Source organism: Schistocerca serialis, chromosome 1 (assembly GCF_023864345.2).
Source record: "Schistocerca serialis cubense isolate TAMUIC-IGC-003099 chromosome 1, iqSchSeri2.2, whole genome shotgun sequence".
NCBI classification, from domain to species: Eukaryota; Metazoa; Arthropoda; class Insecta; order Orthoptera; family Acrididae; genus Schistocerca; species Schistocerca serialis.
In genome coordinates this window covers 766,038,508-766,055,734 of record NC_064638.1, presented here as the reverse complement: position 1 = coordinate 766,055,734, position 17,227 = coordinate 766,038,508, and the positions used below count along the sequence as shown (strand labels likewise).

Genomic DNA, 17,227 nt, shown 5'->3' with positions numbered 1-17,227 from the left:
GAAAATTTGGCCATTTGGCCTCTCTCTCTCTCTCTCTCTCTCTCTTTTAAATTTTCAAGTTCTGTTCAAAAAGCCAGTATTCTACATTATTAGGAGTACACAGATCACAAGAAAGAAAAGATGTTTCACTCTATGCTATAGTTTGATATTTATTTTATTTTTTCAACATGAAAGAAGTCCACAATTTCTCCATCAATGTATCTTTATACAAGCAAAATAGCTAGGCCTTCAATAGATGAACTTTTTAATACTTCATAAACATAGCTGACAGCAGCTGTTTGCGAAATATTTCAACCTTGCCTCAAGTCAGTAATTAAGTTTTTTAATTTCCTAAGTACTTTCAATAAATTCAATGTTCTTGAAACTAGGCCTCATACTGGTCAATTTGTCACAAGCGAAAATCACTACTTATGTTTTTCTTAATTATCCTGGTTACTTTTAAACTGAATCTGATCAAGTGCTTGATTTTTTTTTGTTAGTCACTGTATATCTTGCATTCTTTTCCATTATGCTTGTCTCTGACTCAACACCTCCTCTATATGGTGAGTTGAAAACTAATTTCACTAATTCTTTTTACATTGTAAAATTGGTGGGCAACGTTTCAGATAATAAGCATTTAACTGGCTGGAAAACAGTTTTAATTTCTCACCTATAGTGAGCTTTCAGAATAATCATGTGATTGCTGCAGGGATGGGGGAGATTGGGGGAGAACACACCAACACAATGCTTCATTGCGCCACTTTGCTTCATTCTTCTTTTTATATTAGTTACCTCAACCACATATTTTCACAGATGCTTATATTGCTAGAATGTTGATAGAGTGGCTGCCCCATTCAGAGGGGCTGCTGCACCTCACGATGATTAGCAGCGATCTCATCACTTGAGCAACTTGATAACTTGAGACTGTGGTATTCCCAAATGTGTGACAGCAACTACGCCGGTATGTTAGGCTAGCAATGCCACTATAGCTTTGTCATGGTGCTGACACTTTGGAATGGCAGCACTACCGGTTTGGTACAGCAGCCCTCTCAAATGATGTGCAACTAGTGCCTGGTATGTTCAAGCAGGTGAATTATTACACCTGGCCATTAAAATTGCTACACCAAGAAGAAATGCAGATGATAAACGGGTATTCATTGGACAAATATATTATACTAGAACTGACATGTGTTTACATTTTAATGCAATTTGGGTGCATAGGTCCTGAGAAATCAGTACCCAGAACAACCACCTCTGGTCGTAATAACGGCCTTGATACACCTGGGCATTGAGTCAAACAGAGCTTGGATGGCAGTTACAGGTGCAGCTGCCCATGCAGCTTCAACATGATACCACAGTTCATCAAGAGTAGTGACTGGCATATTGTGACAAGCCAGTTGCTCAGCCACCATTGACCATTTTCAGTTGGAGAGAGACCTGTAGAACATGCTGGCCAGGGCAGCAGTCGAACATTTTCTGTATCCAGAAAGGCCTGTACAGGACCTGCAACATTCGGTCGTGCATTATCCTGTTGAAATGTAGGGTTTCACAGGGATCCAATGAAGGATAGAGCAACGGGTCGTAACACATCTGAAATGTAACATCCACTGTTCAAAGTCAATGCGAACAAGAGGTGACCAAGACGTGTAATCAATGGCACCCCATACCAGCAAGCCGGGTGATACGCCAGTATGGCAATAATGAATACACGCTTACAACGTGCGTTCACCGCGATGTCGCCAAACATGGATACGGCCATCATGATGCTGTAAACAGAACCTGGATTCATCCGAAAAAATGATGTTTTGCCATTCGTGCACCCAGGTTTGTTGTTGAGTACACCATCACAGGCGCTCCTGTCTGTGATGCAGCGTCAAGGGTAACCGCAGCCATGGTCTCCGAGCTGATAGTCCGTGCTGCTGCAAACGTCATCGAACTGTTTGTGCAGATACTTGTCATCTTGCAAATGTCCCCATCTGTTGACTCAGAGATTGAGACGTGGCTGCACGATGCGTTACAGTCATGTGGATAAGATGCCTGTCATCTCGACTGCTAATGATACGAGGCCGTTGGGATCCAGCACGACATTCCATATTACCCTCCTAACTGATTCCATATTCTGCTAACAGTCATTGGATCTTGTCCAACGCGAGCAGCAATGTTGCTATACGATAAACCACAATGTTGCAATACGATAAACCGCAATCTCGATAGGCTACAATCCGACCTTTATCAAAGTCGGAAACGTGATGGTACGCATTTCTCCTCCTTACACGAGGCATCACAACAATGTTTCACCAGGCAACGCCAGTCAACTGCTGTTTGTGTATGAGAAATTGGTTGGAAACTTTCCGCATGTCAGCACGTTGTTGGTGTTGCCACCGGTTCCAACCTTGTGTGACTGCTCTGAAAAGCTAATCATTTGCATATCACAGCATCTTCTTCCTGTCGGTTAAATTTTGCATCTGTAGTACGTCATCTTCGTGGTGTAGCAATTGTAATGGCCAGTAGTGTATTTGGAGAAGCCATGCTAAGGCGTAAGTACTTCATTCTAACTGCAATTAGCACAGCTACTCTGTGAATTTTCTTTCAACGCATATAAATTCTACTGTATCCAGAATGAGTATTTTACCTTCCCTGAGTTCTCTGAGTGAGTATAATCCTTCCCTGAGTTCTCTGAGTGAGTATAATCCACTCTAACATACCAACTGCTAGTCCTGGTTAACATACCTGTGATTTCAAACTGATCAAGGATTTTTTACCTTTATCAGTTTCTTCATTTAATGAAGTAGAGCTAAATTTAAAATAAAACATGAAAAGCCTGGAATTCTGTCTCAGCTAATGAAGTGTCTGAGGCACATAAATGCCCTATCTGACTTGTGTTCCACCATACACAAAATATTTCAGTGGAAGAATCATCATCTGATCAATGTCAAAAGCACCAAGCCCAATAAAATACTGCTGTATTTTAATCAACCTTCAAGTTGAGGGCAGCTTTATTTATCCAAAATACATAATTTTTCATTTCTCCTCCCTGTCCCCCCTGCCTTTTAAACACAAATTAAATGCACTGCAGAGCATGGAAGTGTAAGTGTACGCAACACAGGTTGAACAGATATTTGAACAAAGACAGGATAATTCAGTTACCATGTAAAAATCAGAATATGAAAATCTAGTAACACTACCTTACAAAACAGTTTATTATGAATAATCGGAGTGTGGCTGTTAAAACTTGATACACAATTATTTGGTTCAACTTCCAGTAAAAAAAGAAACATAAAATAAAGCAAATATGATCAAAAACAAGTAGGTGGAAAGGATCAGCAATGTCATTCAAAATTCTCATACGAGTTGGAGACCTAACATAAACACTGAGGTAGTAATGATTGTAACTGTCGATACACCATGACCAGTCCTGACTCTTGATTTCAGATAATCTGTTATTAGATTCCAATCACATTTGAGTGATGCTTAGTAAAACTTGGTTAAAACTTTGTTATGGAAAACTTTTGTTACACAGAAATAACAATACCTGGTCTTCACAACATATAACACCATATCAAAAAAGTTTCATGGATCTGCATGGATCAAAATAATAAAAACACATAATTTAAAAAAAATGTGTATTGGACAAGGGGAAATACATTATACAAAACAATAATATATAACAGAAAAAGAATATCATCATGGCTGCACATTACCTTGCAATGTGCTAAAGGAACATCATTTTCAAAGTCGCCGTGTCATATTTACAATTTACATATGTTATTATACACAGTTTTATTATATTACATGAGTAACATGGAATGCAATTGTAAATGGAAGACACAACCCCCCCCCACACTGACTTCTCTTCTGTAGATTAAAGCTTCCACTTGAGCACAGGAAGAAAAATAACAATAATGCATAAGAAAGACTGTTTCACTTCATTCATAAGCATCAGTATACAACACTCAGCTGCTTCAAACAATAAATTATAAACACATGGACATTGATAATAAATATAACATTAATATGGAGTAAAATTTACATCTCCATAATTATTGAATTATTGGAGTAATTTTATAATGACTGCTTGAGTCATTTAAGTTGATAAATTACTTCAATGCACTTTGTTCATTTTACACACACACACACACACACACACACACACACACACACACACACACACACACACACAAAATTCTTCAACTGCCAAAATATACCATACAATTTCCAACGAATAACAGTGTTCTGTCGTTATAATAGCGGCCATCTCTGTGAATGACTGAACTACATTCCTCCGATGGACACAGAATTACAGAAATAATTGGAAACCTGGAACAGCCAAAGTTTATTTCAATTCACAGTGCCATTTCTTAGTGTAAGTACATAAAAAACACAAATAAAAAGCAAATCAAAACTGCAATGGCAATGTAAACAGCACTTAAATGCATATACTGCCGAAATTATCCAAGCAAGACTAATTAAACAAATAAAAAACTTATAAACAATCTAACATCCACCAACAACTTATTTACTGTTATGTATAATTATTAAATGATTCCACTTTGAAGGAGCACGAGTTGAAAATAGTTTCACAAAGTGCATTGCATATCAGTAACTCAAATTCAAAGGTGAGGCAGTCTATTCTTTATGGTTGCATACATACTCTTTCTGTGCTAAAATAAGGTAAAGTTGTGAAGGGAGGACATCATTTTTATTGCATATAGTGAAATTTGTGAATATCATCATTAAGCTGAGCCGGCCATTAAAGGTAAAGGTCATAACAGAGTAAATATATTGTGGGGTCTTGATTGTTAGTGTGCTTCACTGCTTAAATAGTTGTCTTGAAGATATTGCTGAATAAATGATATACATTATTCTTATGTCAGTGAATACAGTTCCTAACTGTAGAACTGTATCAGTTTATTATTTTAAATGACATTTAAGAAAAACACAGAAAATGATATTTGTTGTTGCTCCACTATTGCATTTCAATTGTATGTGTCACACGCACACACACACACACACACAAACACACACACAGACACACACACACACACACACACACACACACACACACACACACACACACAAAAACTGTTGGTATCCTCCCATAATCTATCACACATTTACAGGTACCATGCCATGAGAAATTCATACTATTTAACACCAATTGTAAACTACATTTGTGCCTTTTCTTCATTCAGCTGTCCTCCCCCCTCCCCCGGTTTTATCCAGTACTTGTGTAATAAAAGGTATATTTTTGAGAATTTTTGGAAGGTATGAAGTGCTATACAAAGCGTATCTTGCAACAAACTGTGAGTTACAGTTGTGTATTCTGCAAACTGTGACTGCAATATCTTTACAGGAAATTGTGTCCCCTAATTGCAGTGTAAATACTTATGTGATTAGTGCAATATTTCCATTATTACTACCCACCGACATGTTTCTTCAAGTCATTGCTTTAAATGTCATGATCATAAGACAACTTTAGCTCTTGCCAAGTCAATTTCTGTGGTGTAATTTTGTGTTTTGCTCATATTATAACACAGTTGTTGTTCTTAGAAGTTTATTCACCCAGATTGCATAAAAAGACACAATGATTACTAGTTTCAACGAAATTAAACTGCCATCTTCAGATAATTTGCATAGAAAATTTCATTTTTTATTTATGTATTTATTAATTTTTTTTTTCCAGGGCCAATCCATTCCATGGACTGTTCACATTAATTGGACACATTCAACAAAAAAAGGTGGTAGTTCTGTACAAATGAGCCGAGATGGCAATTTAGTTTTGCTGAAACTAGTAATCGTTATGTATTTTTATGCAATCTGGGTGAATTAAATTCTATAAGAACAACAATACCAATACTTGCAACTGGGCTTCAATCTGCCTGGAGCAATATTTATCTGAACACCAAAAAATAACTTTAAATTAGCTTCACTGATTTAACTTCAGTATCATGATGCTGAAATAAGCTTCACTGATTTAACTTCAGTATCAGGTATGCTGAAATAACTGCAAAATACCTGGGATAAAATTTACAGATACCTTGGAGGCAACTTTGTCCCTCAAACATCTTTAGTGGTTATGCCCAATAGTAAGTATCAAAAACTTTGCCAATGAATGACACATCAACAACATACACTGCTACTGAAGCAGAAAGCTAAATGGAACATGATATGATTTTTACAATGCAGCAATTGAATTTGTTATAGCTAAGTTTATATCACAATTGTAATATTTTATGCATTGACTTAAACAGGCCAATGAAGTGAAGAAAAATAACGGTAAAATGATTTTCTAAAAAAATATTGTTGTCATGGTTTGCAGAATGCATAACTGTAGCTGAAAATCTATTATTTAATCTTTTATGCAGAACATTCTTAAGTGTCAAACACTGAAAGTTCAGGTTGTAACACGAACAAAATTATGAGAAAGTGTTACTCACCTTAAATATGACATGTTGAGTTGCAGACAGACACAACAAAAACTATTTGACACTGAACTTTTGCAAAAGCTTTCTTCAGGAGGAAAAGAACACACAAACACATCCACACACGCAAGCACACCTCATGCATACATGACCACTCTCTCTGGCCACTGAGACCACAATCCAATGGTGGTGTTTTGAGTGCGAGGAGCAATGATGTGGGGAAGGGGGAGGGATAGCACAGTGTGAGTGGGGTAGAGGAGTCAGACCTGCCTGATAGTGTGTGTAAATGCTAGATGGTGGTCATCAGCATCAGGAAGCTTTGGGAGGAGGCGGGGAAGGGGAGAGGAGGGGAGGGGGGATGGAAAAGGAAAGCAGCAGAGAAGGCAGAGAGCAGACCACAATGATGGTGGAGGATGTGAACTGGGAGTAGGTGATAGGGCAGATGGGGCGGTACTTGGATGGTGCATGTGGGGACAATAAATTACCTTAGGTTGAGGACAAGATGATTTCAGAAGTGGAGAACGTGTTGCAAGGATACCTCCCAACTGCACATTTCAGAAACGCTGGTGGTGGAAGAGAGGATCAAGATGTCCCTGGTTGTGAAGTAGTCATTGAAATCAAGCACATTATGTTTGGTTGCATGATGTACCACACGATGGCCTACTTTGCTCTTGGCCATAGTTTGGCAGTGGCCATTCATCCTGGTAGTCAGCTGGTTGGTCGTCACACCAATATAAAAATCTATACAATGACAGCAGTAGAGCTGGTACATGACGTGGCTGTTTTCGCAAGTGGCCTGGCCTCTGATGGGGTAGGATAAGCCTGTGACAAGACTACAATAGGACGTGCTGAGTGGATGGATTGGACAGGTCTTGCACCTGGGTCTTCCACAGGGACAGGGATCATATCCCTGTGGAAGACCCAGGTGCAAGACCTGTCCAATCCACCCCCTCAGATGGGAGATATGATACTGCGGGAAGAGTTTGACAGAGCACTGAAAGACCTAAGTCGAAACAAGGCTCCGGGAGTAGACAACATTCCATTAGAACTACTGATAGCCTTGGGAGAGCCAGCCCTTACAAAACTCTACCATCTGGTGAACAAGATGTATGAGACAGGCAAAATACCCACAGACTTCAAGAAGAATATAGTAATTCCAATCCCAAAGAAAGCAGGTGTTGACAGATGTGAAAATTACCAAACTACCAGTTTAATAAGTCACGGCTGCAAAATACTAACGCAAATTCTTTACAGACGAATGGAAAAACCGGTAGAAGCCGACCTCGGGGAAAAATACAGGGAGTGAAAGGCTATTTACAATTTGTACAGAAACCAGGTGGCAGTTATAAGAGTCGAGGGGCATGAAAAGGAAGCAGTGGTTGGGAAGGGAGTGAGACAGGGTTGTAGCCTCTCCCCGATGTTATTCAATCTGTGTATTGAGCAAGCAGTAAAGGAAACAAAAGAAAAATTCGGAGTAGGTATTAAAATCCATGGAGAAGAAATAAAAAACCTTGAGGTTCGCCGATGACATTGTAATTCTGTCACAGACAGCAAAGGACTTGGAAAGCAGCTGAACAGAATGGACAGTGTCTTGAAAGGAGGATATAAGATGAACATCAACAAAAGCAAAACGAGGATAATGGAATGTAGTCGAATTAAAGTCAGGTGATGCTGAGGAATTAGATTAGGAAATGAGACACTTAAAGTAGTAAAGGAGTTTTGCTATTTGGGGAGCAAAATAACTGATGATGGCCGAAGCAGAGAGGATATAAAATGTAGATTGGCAATGGCAAGGAAAGCGTTTCTGAAGAAGAGAAATTTGTTAACATCGAGTATAGATTTAAGTGTCAGGAAGTCGTTTCTGAAAGTACTTGTATGGAGTGTAGCCATGTATGGAAGTGAAACATGGACGATAACTAGTTTGGACAAGAAGAGAATAGAAGCTTTTGAAATGTGGTGCTACAGAAGAATGCTGAAGATTAGATGGGTAGATCACATAACTAATGAGGAGGTACTGAATAGAATTGGGGAGAACAGGAGTTTGTGGCACAACTTGACTAGAAGAAGGGATTGGTTGGTAGGACATGTTCTGAGACATCAAGGGATCACCAATTTAGTATTGGAGGGCAGCTTGGAGGGTAAAAATCATAGAGGGAGACCAAGAGATGAATACACTAAGCAGATTCAGAAGGATGTAGGTTGCAGGAAGTACTGGAAGATGAAGAAGCTTGCACAGGGTAGAGTAGCATGAAGAGCTGCATCAAACAAGTCTCAGGACTGAAGACCACAACAACAACAACAACAACAACAACAACATGATCCCTGTGGCGAGGGGTTAGGAGCAGGAGTGGCATAGGGATGGACTAGGATATGGTGGTGGTTTGGTGGGCAACGGAAAACTACTTTAGGAGAGATGGGAAGGATCTTGGATAACATGGCCCTCATTTCAGGGCATGGTGATGGTTAATGAAAGCTCTGAGAAGGATGTGGTCGATTTGTTTCAGTATGGGATGCTATCAGGTGATGAAGGGAACACTCCTTTGTAGCTGGTTCCTGGGGGTGGTGGGAGTATTGGATGTGTATGAGGATACGGCAAAAAAATCTGTTGTGGGCTAGGCTAGGGATAATACCTGTATGTGAAGGCCTTTGTGAAACCTTCAACATATTGGGCAGGGGAATTCATATCACTGTAGATACAGAGTGGCCCAATTTTATGGGAGAGATTTTTTTGGCATAGAAGTGATGGCAGCTGTCAAAATGAAGATACAGTTGGTGGTTGGTGGGTTTAATGAGGACAAAGGTGTGGATGCAGCCATCAGAGAGGAGGACGTCAGCATCCAGGAAGGTGGTACACAGAGTCGAGGAGGGCTAGTTACAACGAGTGGGAGAGAACGTGTTGAGGCTGTGAACTGTTATGAGATGCAGAGATTACCTGATGGAAGTCTTACACCAACCGTCCTACTACTCCACCCACAAACTCCACCAGAGTGATCCCATTTTAGAAGTCTAACACAACCTCCAATTCCTGGTTAAAGCCTTAAGGCCTTCTCAAAACCTCTCCCTCTGAATTTACACTGATGGAAACAAATTGCAACACCAAAAAATAATTACTGTAGAGTAATGATATTTTGGGAATACGTTTGTCTAGGTAACATATTTAACTAATAAAAATTGCAAGATTTCAAATTAATTTAAGAGTCAGACAAGCCATTTCAAATGTGACATGGTGATAGATTAATAACCAGTATAACCACCAGAATGTTGAATGCAAGCATGCAAAGGTGCATGCATTGTGTCGTACAGGTGCCAGATGTCAGTTTGTGGGATGGAGTTCCATGCCTGACGTGCTTTGTTGGTCAATACAGGGGTGGTTAATGCTGGTTGTGGATGACGCTGGAGTTGCCATCCAATGATGTCCCATATGTGGTCGATTGCAGACAGATCTGGCGATCAAGAAGGCTAAGGCAACATGTCGACACTTTCTAGAGCATGTTCGGTTACAACAGCAGTGCATGGACCAGTGTTATCCTGTTGGAAAATCACCCCATGAATGCCAGCACAACAGGTTGAATCACCAGACTGATGTATAATTCTGCAGTTAGAGTGGGAGAGATAACCAAGAGACTGCTCCTGTGTCATACGAAATTTCAACCCAGACCATAACCTATGCGTAGGTCCAATATGTCTAGCACATATACATGCTGGTTGCAGGCCAACAATTGGCGTCCTTGTAATCAACACACAGCCATTAGTGACACTGAGACAGAACTAACTTTCATCATAAAAAACAACTGATCTCCACCAGGCCCCTCCAATGATCTCTCTCTAGACACAACTTAAGTTGCTAATGGCAGGGTTGGGGGTTGGTGGAATGCACCCTACAGGGCATCTGGCTTGGAGCTGTCCTTGAAGTAAACGATTTGTAACAGTCTGTTGTGCCACTGTGGTGCCAACTGCTACTGCAGATGCACTATGACATACAAGAGCCATACAATGATCATAATGATCTTCCCTCTCGGTAGTGCCATGTGGAACATTTTCTTCTTGCAACCGTATGTTCTTGTGACCACCACTGCTAGCAATCATGTACAGCATCTACATTCCCGGCAAGTCTTACTGCAATATCACGGAACGAACATCCAGCTTGTCATAGCCCTATTACATGACCTCCTTCCAACTCAGTGAAGTGTTGACAATGGTGTCTTTGTTGCTTTAAACACATTCTTCATTAACATCACCACATCCAGTCTCAAATGTAACTAATGCTCATGACTGTTACAGTGTTTATTTAAAGCAAAACTGATTTGCAGCCTCATACTTAAGCTACTAGTGCCACTCTTCTGTGACTGGCACAAAATTTGAACAGACATTATCTTTCAGGTGTAGAAAGATGCCTACCAACTTTCGATTATGTTCTAGAGCTCCTTCTTGGTGCTGTGATTTTTTTTCCATCAGTTTGTATACAGGGATGTTCTTATTAACATTTGAAATGCCTCAAAGCAATGTAGATGACACAGAGACAAGTAATTTAAGACGAGCCACATGGAGCCGAAACATTGGAAAATACACCAAATGTGGAAGATAAATGTAGATTGTGTGACGTCACCAGATGGTGTACCTCACCAAATATGTAGCAGTTGGGGTTGTCAATCCTATTCTCACTGGTGGGGAAGAGTACTACACATCACTCTGCTGGGCTACTCTGTTTTCATATATGAATACCTTGCTTAGCAGTGCATAACTTTACTCTCAACTCCAGCAAGACGACAAACTCCACATGAAAATTACATACGGAGGGAGAACATGTAGGGACAAATTTGATTGTGATATACTGTGTTACATGACAATTCATAACACTGTAATTAACATACCTGTTTCCAAAATGTCAAAGAAGTACACAAATGTTTCACTTTCAGAAAGTTATTTCAGTTCTGCTTCATGTGACTGCTGTCAGTCTGGGTGGCAATGCTCCTACACAATACTTGACAACAGCAGCAACGAGTAGTTGATGTCTGAAGATCCAAATTTTGTGTAATTTTCTTATTTTGTTTCAACTGTAGGTCCATTTGTTCCAGAACCACAAGTGGAATTTGTGTCAACTTAGAATCTGTAACATAATTCATGTGAAATATCAGTAATTATTTCAAGTACACATCAAAACTCTTAAATTTGAATTCATTTATATTTGCCGGAAGTGAATGACCTTAATGATATACAAATTCAAACTATTTCCGTGTAGTAGATTACTCGAAAACAATACAACATGCATAGAAATCGAGGTAAATACAATGAGTTTGGAACACACATTTATTTATTTGTAGCCAGGTCCAAGGTAGTTCTGAATAATTCTATGTGTAGCTGTTTATTTTTCAGGAAAAGTGTTATGGCAGAGGCTCATCTCTTGTAACTTCTATTGGGTGCTTAAAAAACATTGTGCTACTGATGTAAAAACAGAATTTCAGGTCTGTGTGACTACACTATGGTGCAATTAAGCACAAAGTGAGGAATACCAATGCACTATAAAAACCTGGTTGACCTGGAGACCTAGCAATGGGACTGGTTTACAGATAAGCTGTAGCAAACTATCAAAGTGCCATATGTACAGCAAAGTTGTGTGGATGAGTCAAATGAAATATTCTCTTTTCACAAGACCCAACCATGAGATGGCTGTAAGCAAAGCATAATTTTCTGTAGCATATTAAAAAAGCATCTGGTGAACAAAATTGAATTTCATTATTGCATAAGCCAGATACATTGTAAAAAGAACTGGATTTCATGAACATTTTCCCAAAGGAACAAATAATCATATCATATTAAAATCCAGAGGAATTGAGAAATGTGGCTGAGCAAGTAGACATACTGATAATTACCATTCATTATAGCAGAAGAAAATTTGTTGATATGCAAGACATAGTGAAAATCAGTCATTACTCAGAGGTAGCACCAGCTATTGGAATGTTCTCAAACAGCACTGTTCATCATGCGTTGAGTCGACAGAATGTGATTTACTTGTGAAAAAGAAATCTTTTCTGTGACGAGTTCAAAATTTAAAGTGTGTCACGATATGCTGCTGATGAAACTTATTTTAGTACTTGCTCTATTATGACATTCATAGGCTTATTTTATGATGTAAGGAATTTTTCTTTTTTAATTTGTTAATGGGTTTATGGCACCACCCACACAGTCAGCCTCAGACCATAAAAACAATTAGCTATGACATCCTTTTAGGCAGAACTTCAGTAAACAACCTATGTAAATTAATATATTTAATATATTATAAATAAAAAAAAATCTCTCTTCCTTTATTCTTATTTGGCACTTTGTTACAAAATTGTATAGAAGCTTGATAAGTTTGTTTGGGTGGCCATCAAATTGTTCAAATGGCTCTGAGCACTATGGGACTGAACATCTGGTCATCAGTCCCCTAGACTTAGAACTACTTAAACCTAACTAACCTAAAGACATCACACACATCCACGCCTGAGGCAGGATTCGAACCTGTGACCATAGCAGCAGTGCGGTTCTGGCCTGAAGTGCCTAAAACCGCTTGGCCACAATGGCCAGCTAGGTGGCCATCCTCCACAGCAAGCACAATAAAAAACACCTCCTAACCCTGCACGAAAATTACCACAAACAGGAAACCAAAGCAGAAAAGAAAACCCTGTTGAATGATCCAGTTCACATACCAAACAATTCATTGTTTACACTAACGGATAAAATAATAGAATAACACACCAAAAGAGGATAATAATAATAATAATAATAACAACAACAACAATAATGGTAACAATAACAATACCACCTGACAACTTTTAACTTGCTTGTCCACAGAACACTTAAACCAAAACTGAAATCAGCTGATCACCACTCATTCATACTCAACCCCCCCCCACACACACACAGGTATGAACGTCATTAATAGACATTAGTTTTGAACATATACCTTGTAAGTTTGGCAACATGTAGGTAAACAAACTAAACAGGCGGAAACAAATAATGAACTCACAATATTTATGTCTTTCAAAGCACAGTGTTCAAACAAATAGCTATAACTAGTGGCAAAAGAATAATAGTGCACCATAAAGAAGAAGCAGAAACATGGTGAACAGTGTGAAAGAAAAAGTTCGGAATACAAAATTGTGCTTATGTTGTGGAAATGAAGTGGCAGTGCAGCCTCCAGACCAGATGAGGAAGCGCCCAGCCTCCAGACCAGATGAGGAAGTGGCAATGCCAGTAAGCTGTAACTAACTACTTATTTACACAAAAAACTATGTGAACTGTCTGATAATCCAAAAATAACAAAACTGTCATTTTAGATCCCACTGAAGATGCCTTAGAGTAAGAAAAAGGCAAAACGCAAAAGGGAAAAATAAATTACATTGCAGCAAGAAAAGGTGGTTTATTTAAAAAAACAAGTATTATATAGAATGTATAGATTACCATGTGTGTTCTGATGCTAAAAGGGTTTTAATGTTCGCAGGCAATGCATTTTCAGATATCATCACATACTATAACAGTTTTGTGGTTTCTTGAAACCTTTTGTGGCAGCCGAAGAAATGTGATCCACATCTTCCTCACTGCCACATTCACACAAAGATGACGTGATCACGTTGAGATCATAGAGATGTTGTTGGGATCTCCTGCGATTGAAGCAAAGTCACTGTAAAGTTTCTGTTTTATCTGAAGTTTTGGTACCAAAGATGTGATGGGAGATAGGCACCACTGGGGCATAGTGCCTCCCTTTAATTTTGTATGACTGTTGGCAATTAATTCTATAGAGCTCCTGACCATAGTCCTTATGTTGTGAAGGATATCACTGGGTGGCACTTCATCATATTTCACTGAACCACTGCATACAGTTTCCTAGAACGGATTATCTACTTTTATTCCACTGTGTGCTTTTATCTGTAAAATGATGCTCATCTTTTTTTACATGAGAAAGTTCATGCACTGCTTCTATAATCTAATACACTACATAAATTTTGGTACTGTAGACAGTGTAGCATTTTTAACAGCATCAGTGGTGAGCATGAGCCCGATAAAATTATGATTGTTTGTTCTTTCACTTCTTTTGCATATTTAAGTCCCTCTAAAATCACTATGAATTCTGCAGTAAGAATGGACACAATTTCTGGGAGCTTGAATATACCTCCTCGATCAGTCTTTCCATCTACGAATTCACTTCCTGGCCTGTCTTTTTGTTTGGACCCACCCGTGTGGACTTATCCTGAAAATGGTTTTGCGGCTAGGTCGTCAGCCTAAATTTTTCACATTCAGTGAACCATTGCTGAATAGAATGCATGTATTGATATTCAGCTTCACTAAGGTATTAGCACAGGGCTTGCTGAATCAGCTAATAATTTGGGAAATGGTGATGCGTTCATGAAATGTAGAAGTGTCGAAAGTAAAATTCTGCTAAGGAAAAAAGAAAGTATTCTTATATGTATATCTTTTAATCCTATGTATTGATTTAAGAAATTTTTCATCCTTTGTACAGAATTAATAACTGAAATATAAGTTTCTGAAACTGGTCTATGAATAAGGTTCAAAGGAAAAAAACCATAGTTGTTTGGTGCATCTTTCTCTCCCCACAAAATGGATGATGAGGTTATTAGAAATAGAACATAAGCTCAGAATGAGCAAGGATGGGGAAGGAAATTGGCCATTTTCTTTTCAAAATATTTAGGGAAAAACCGAAAATATAAAGCTGGATGGTTGTTTTTCCTCTGTCCAAAATGCAAGTACATCTTAGCAATGGTGTCACCTCACTTGATAAAACAAACATAGTTTTCCGGAACAGGGACGAGACTAATGAACTAAACTAAATGAGCTAAACATCACCCAAACATAACTGCAATACAATAATCCCCGAGATGACGATGTTCTACAGTCTCTCAAAATTATGCAAGCAGAACAAATGTTCTAAACAACAAAATAACAGGTGCAGCAGTGAAATGGGCAATTCTGAAACTTCCATCCGAGACAAGTTTATTTGCAATGCTATAAAAAATATAACATGGATTTACAATGCCTGCCACTTAAAATACCCAGCACTTAAAAATGACATCATATAAGGTGGCTGCCTTTTTCTTTCACACACATTTAAAGTCTTTTTATAGAACTTAAACATCACATCTTGCAGGACTGGCACTGGAAATCGATTAACTTCCTCCCAAATTTGATCCTCCAATTCCTGACTGTGAAGTGGCATTTCATGAAGCATTTCAGGATTTTCATGCAACCAGTATCTAAAAATAAAAATTGGCCTCATCACCCAGGATCAGACTGTTACGTAGGCCGGGGTTGTCATTCGTGAGTTCCAACAATTCCTGGCAAAAGCTTAGTTTCTTTAGGAGGTCATCCAACATTCAGTTTTTGCACAATCTATATTTTGTATGAGGGGTATTGCAGTTCCTTGTTCTATATTCACCATACACTGCGATCTGTTCTCTCAAGTTGCAGCATGTGCTTCTGTGCAGTACACCTGGGACTTCAGCTGAAGGCTTCTTCTACTCTTGCAACATTCTCTGGCAAGCATACATTTTGCCCTTCCACCCCTCTTTTGCACCGTATCATGCGATTCCTCCAAAGTTCTGTATTTCCACTTTGATAGATGCATCGAGAGGACTGGGGCATGATGTGCAAAATTGTAATGAGAATGAAATACACTGGGCGGCCATGTAGCTGTTGCCGTTTTTGTAACACACCTTCACAGCAACAGCGTGTCGTTCACTGGTACATGACACCATCTGGATTGAACATCGGCCCCCAGTGCCTGCCTGCCGGCCTACCCCTACCCCCCCCCCCCCCCCCCCACTCAGGAAGCAGCGCGTTAGACCGTGCTGCTAGCCAGGCGAGCAAGACTGATATACTCTACATCCAAATAAGTCTGATAAGGGTATATGTTCAATCACTAAAAAGTGCCAGATGGTTATATTTAAGACGCAGCTACTCACAAAGCTCCATTGTGGTCTGTAATTATCACATGGCAGTAAACTTGATAGGTATGCTAATGCACTAATGTCGAACTGATTAACGCTGAAAAATATTATTTCTAATTTCACCCACCAGGCACAAATCTGTCACTAAACATCATTTCTTCAACAACTCTGGTGCTCATACTGAACGAACTGAGTAAGGTGCAGTTATAATAAAATCAACATTATGTCTTTCTGACTTCTTTGACCTTTTCTGCCCAGGTCTAATTCTTAATCCATCATATGTGGAAACTTTTTTATGCGTCTTTCTTGTGTTCACAGTGCTAGATTTGCACATGCTGGCCAAAACTAGAACTAACTTTTTTCCAGCGTAAACTGGTTTGACATTAACACATTAGAATATCCACCAAGTCTCACTTGCATATGATAATTACAGCCCACACTAGGCCTCTGTGTGTAGTTGCACTTTAATTGCAACCACCCAGTACTATGCAAATGAAATCAAGACAGTAAACTGCAAGGACAATAATAATCATATACATAGCTACTATAAATGATACTTTCATTTTCAAAGCTCTATTTTCCAACGCACTTCTTGTATAAATGTGAGATATGCATGAATAGAATCAAACTCAGCAAGTTTGCATTTTCCTCTACAAATGTTCTATAAGTGTCTGTCTGGTTGTGTGATACATGTCCAAGTGACAGTCAATTTTGTTCCACACCTTATGCAGAAACATTTTGTCAATAGTCATCACAGCAGCACTGATTCATTCTCTGAGCTTTTCAATATTCTTGGAAGTTATGGTACATAAACACCGTTCTTAATTTACATCCAAAGGGAAAAAGTCACAAAGGGTTAGATCAAGTGATCTAGGGGGCCCAGAG

At 39.0% G+C, this 17,227-nt stretch overlaps 1 protein-coding gene across 1 annotated transcript in view; it reads right to left on the bottom strand.

Annotated features, from left to right (window-relative positions):
* Positions 1 to 3,587: 3,587 nt before the first annotated feature.
* LOC126482357 (uncharacterized) overlaps positions 3,588 to 17,227 on the bottom strand; it is a 238,508-nt gene continuing 224,868 nt past the window's right edge. The window contains exons 14-15 of the mRNA XM_050106441.1: positions 11,273 to 11,508; positions 3,588 to 4,296 (exon numbers count right to left, since the gene is read on the bottom strand). Of these exons, the coding sequence (XP_049962398.1) occupies positions 11,327 to 11,508 (182 nt within the window). The 3' untranslated portion in view covers positions 3,588 to 4,296; positions 11,273 to 11,326. The remainder of the gene's footprint in view (positions 4,297 to 11,272; positions 11,509 to 17,227) is intronic.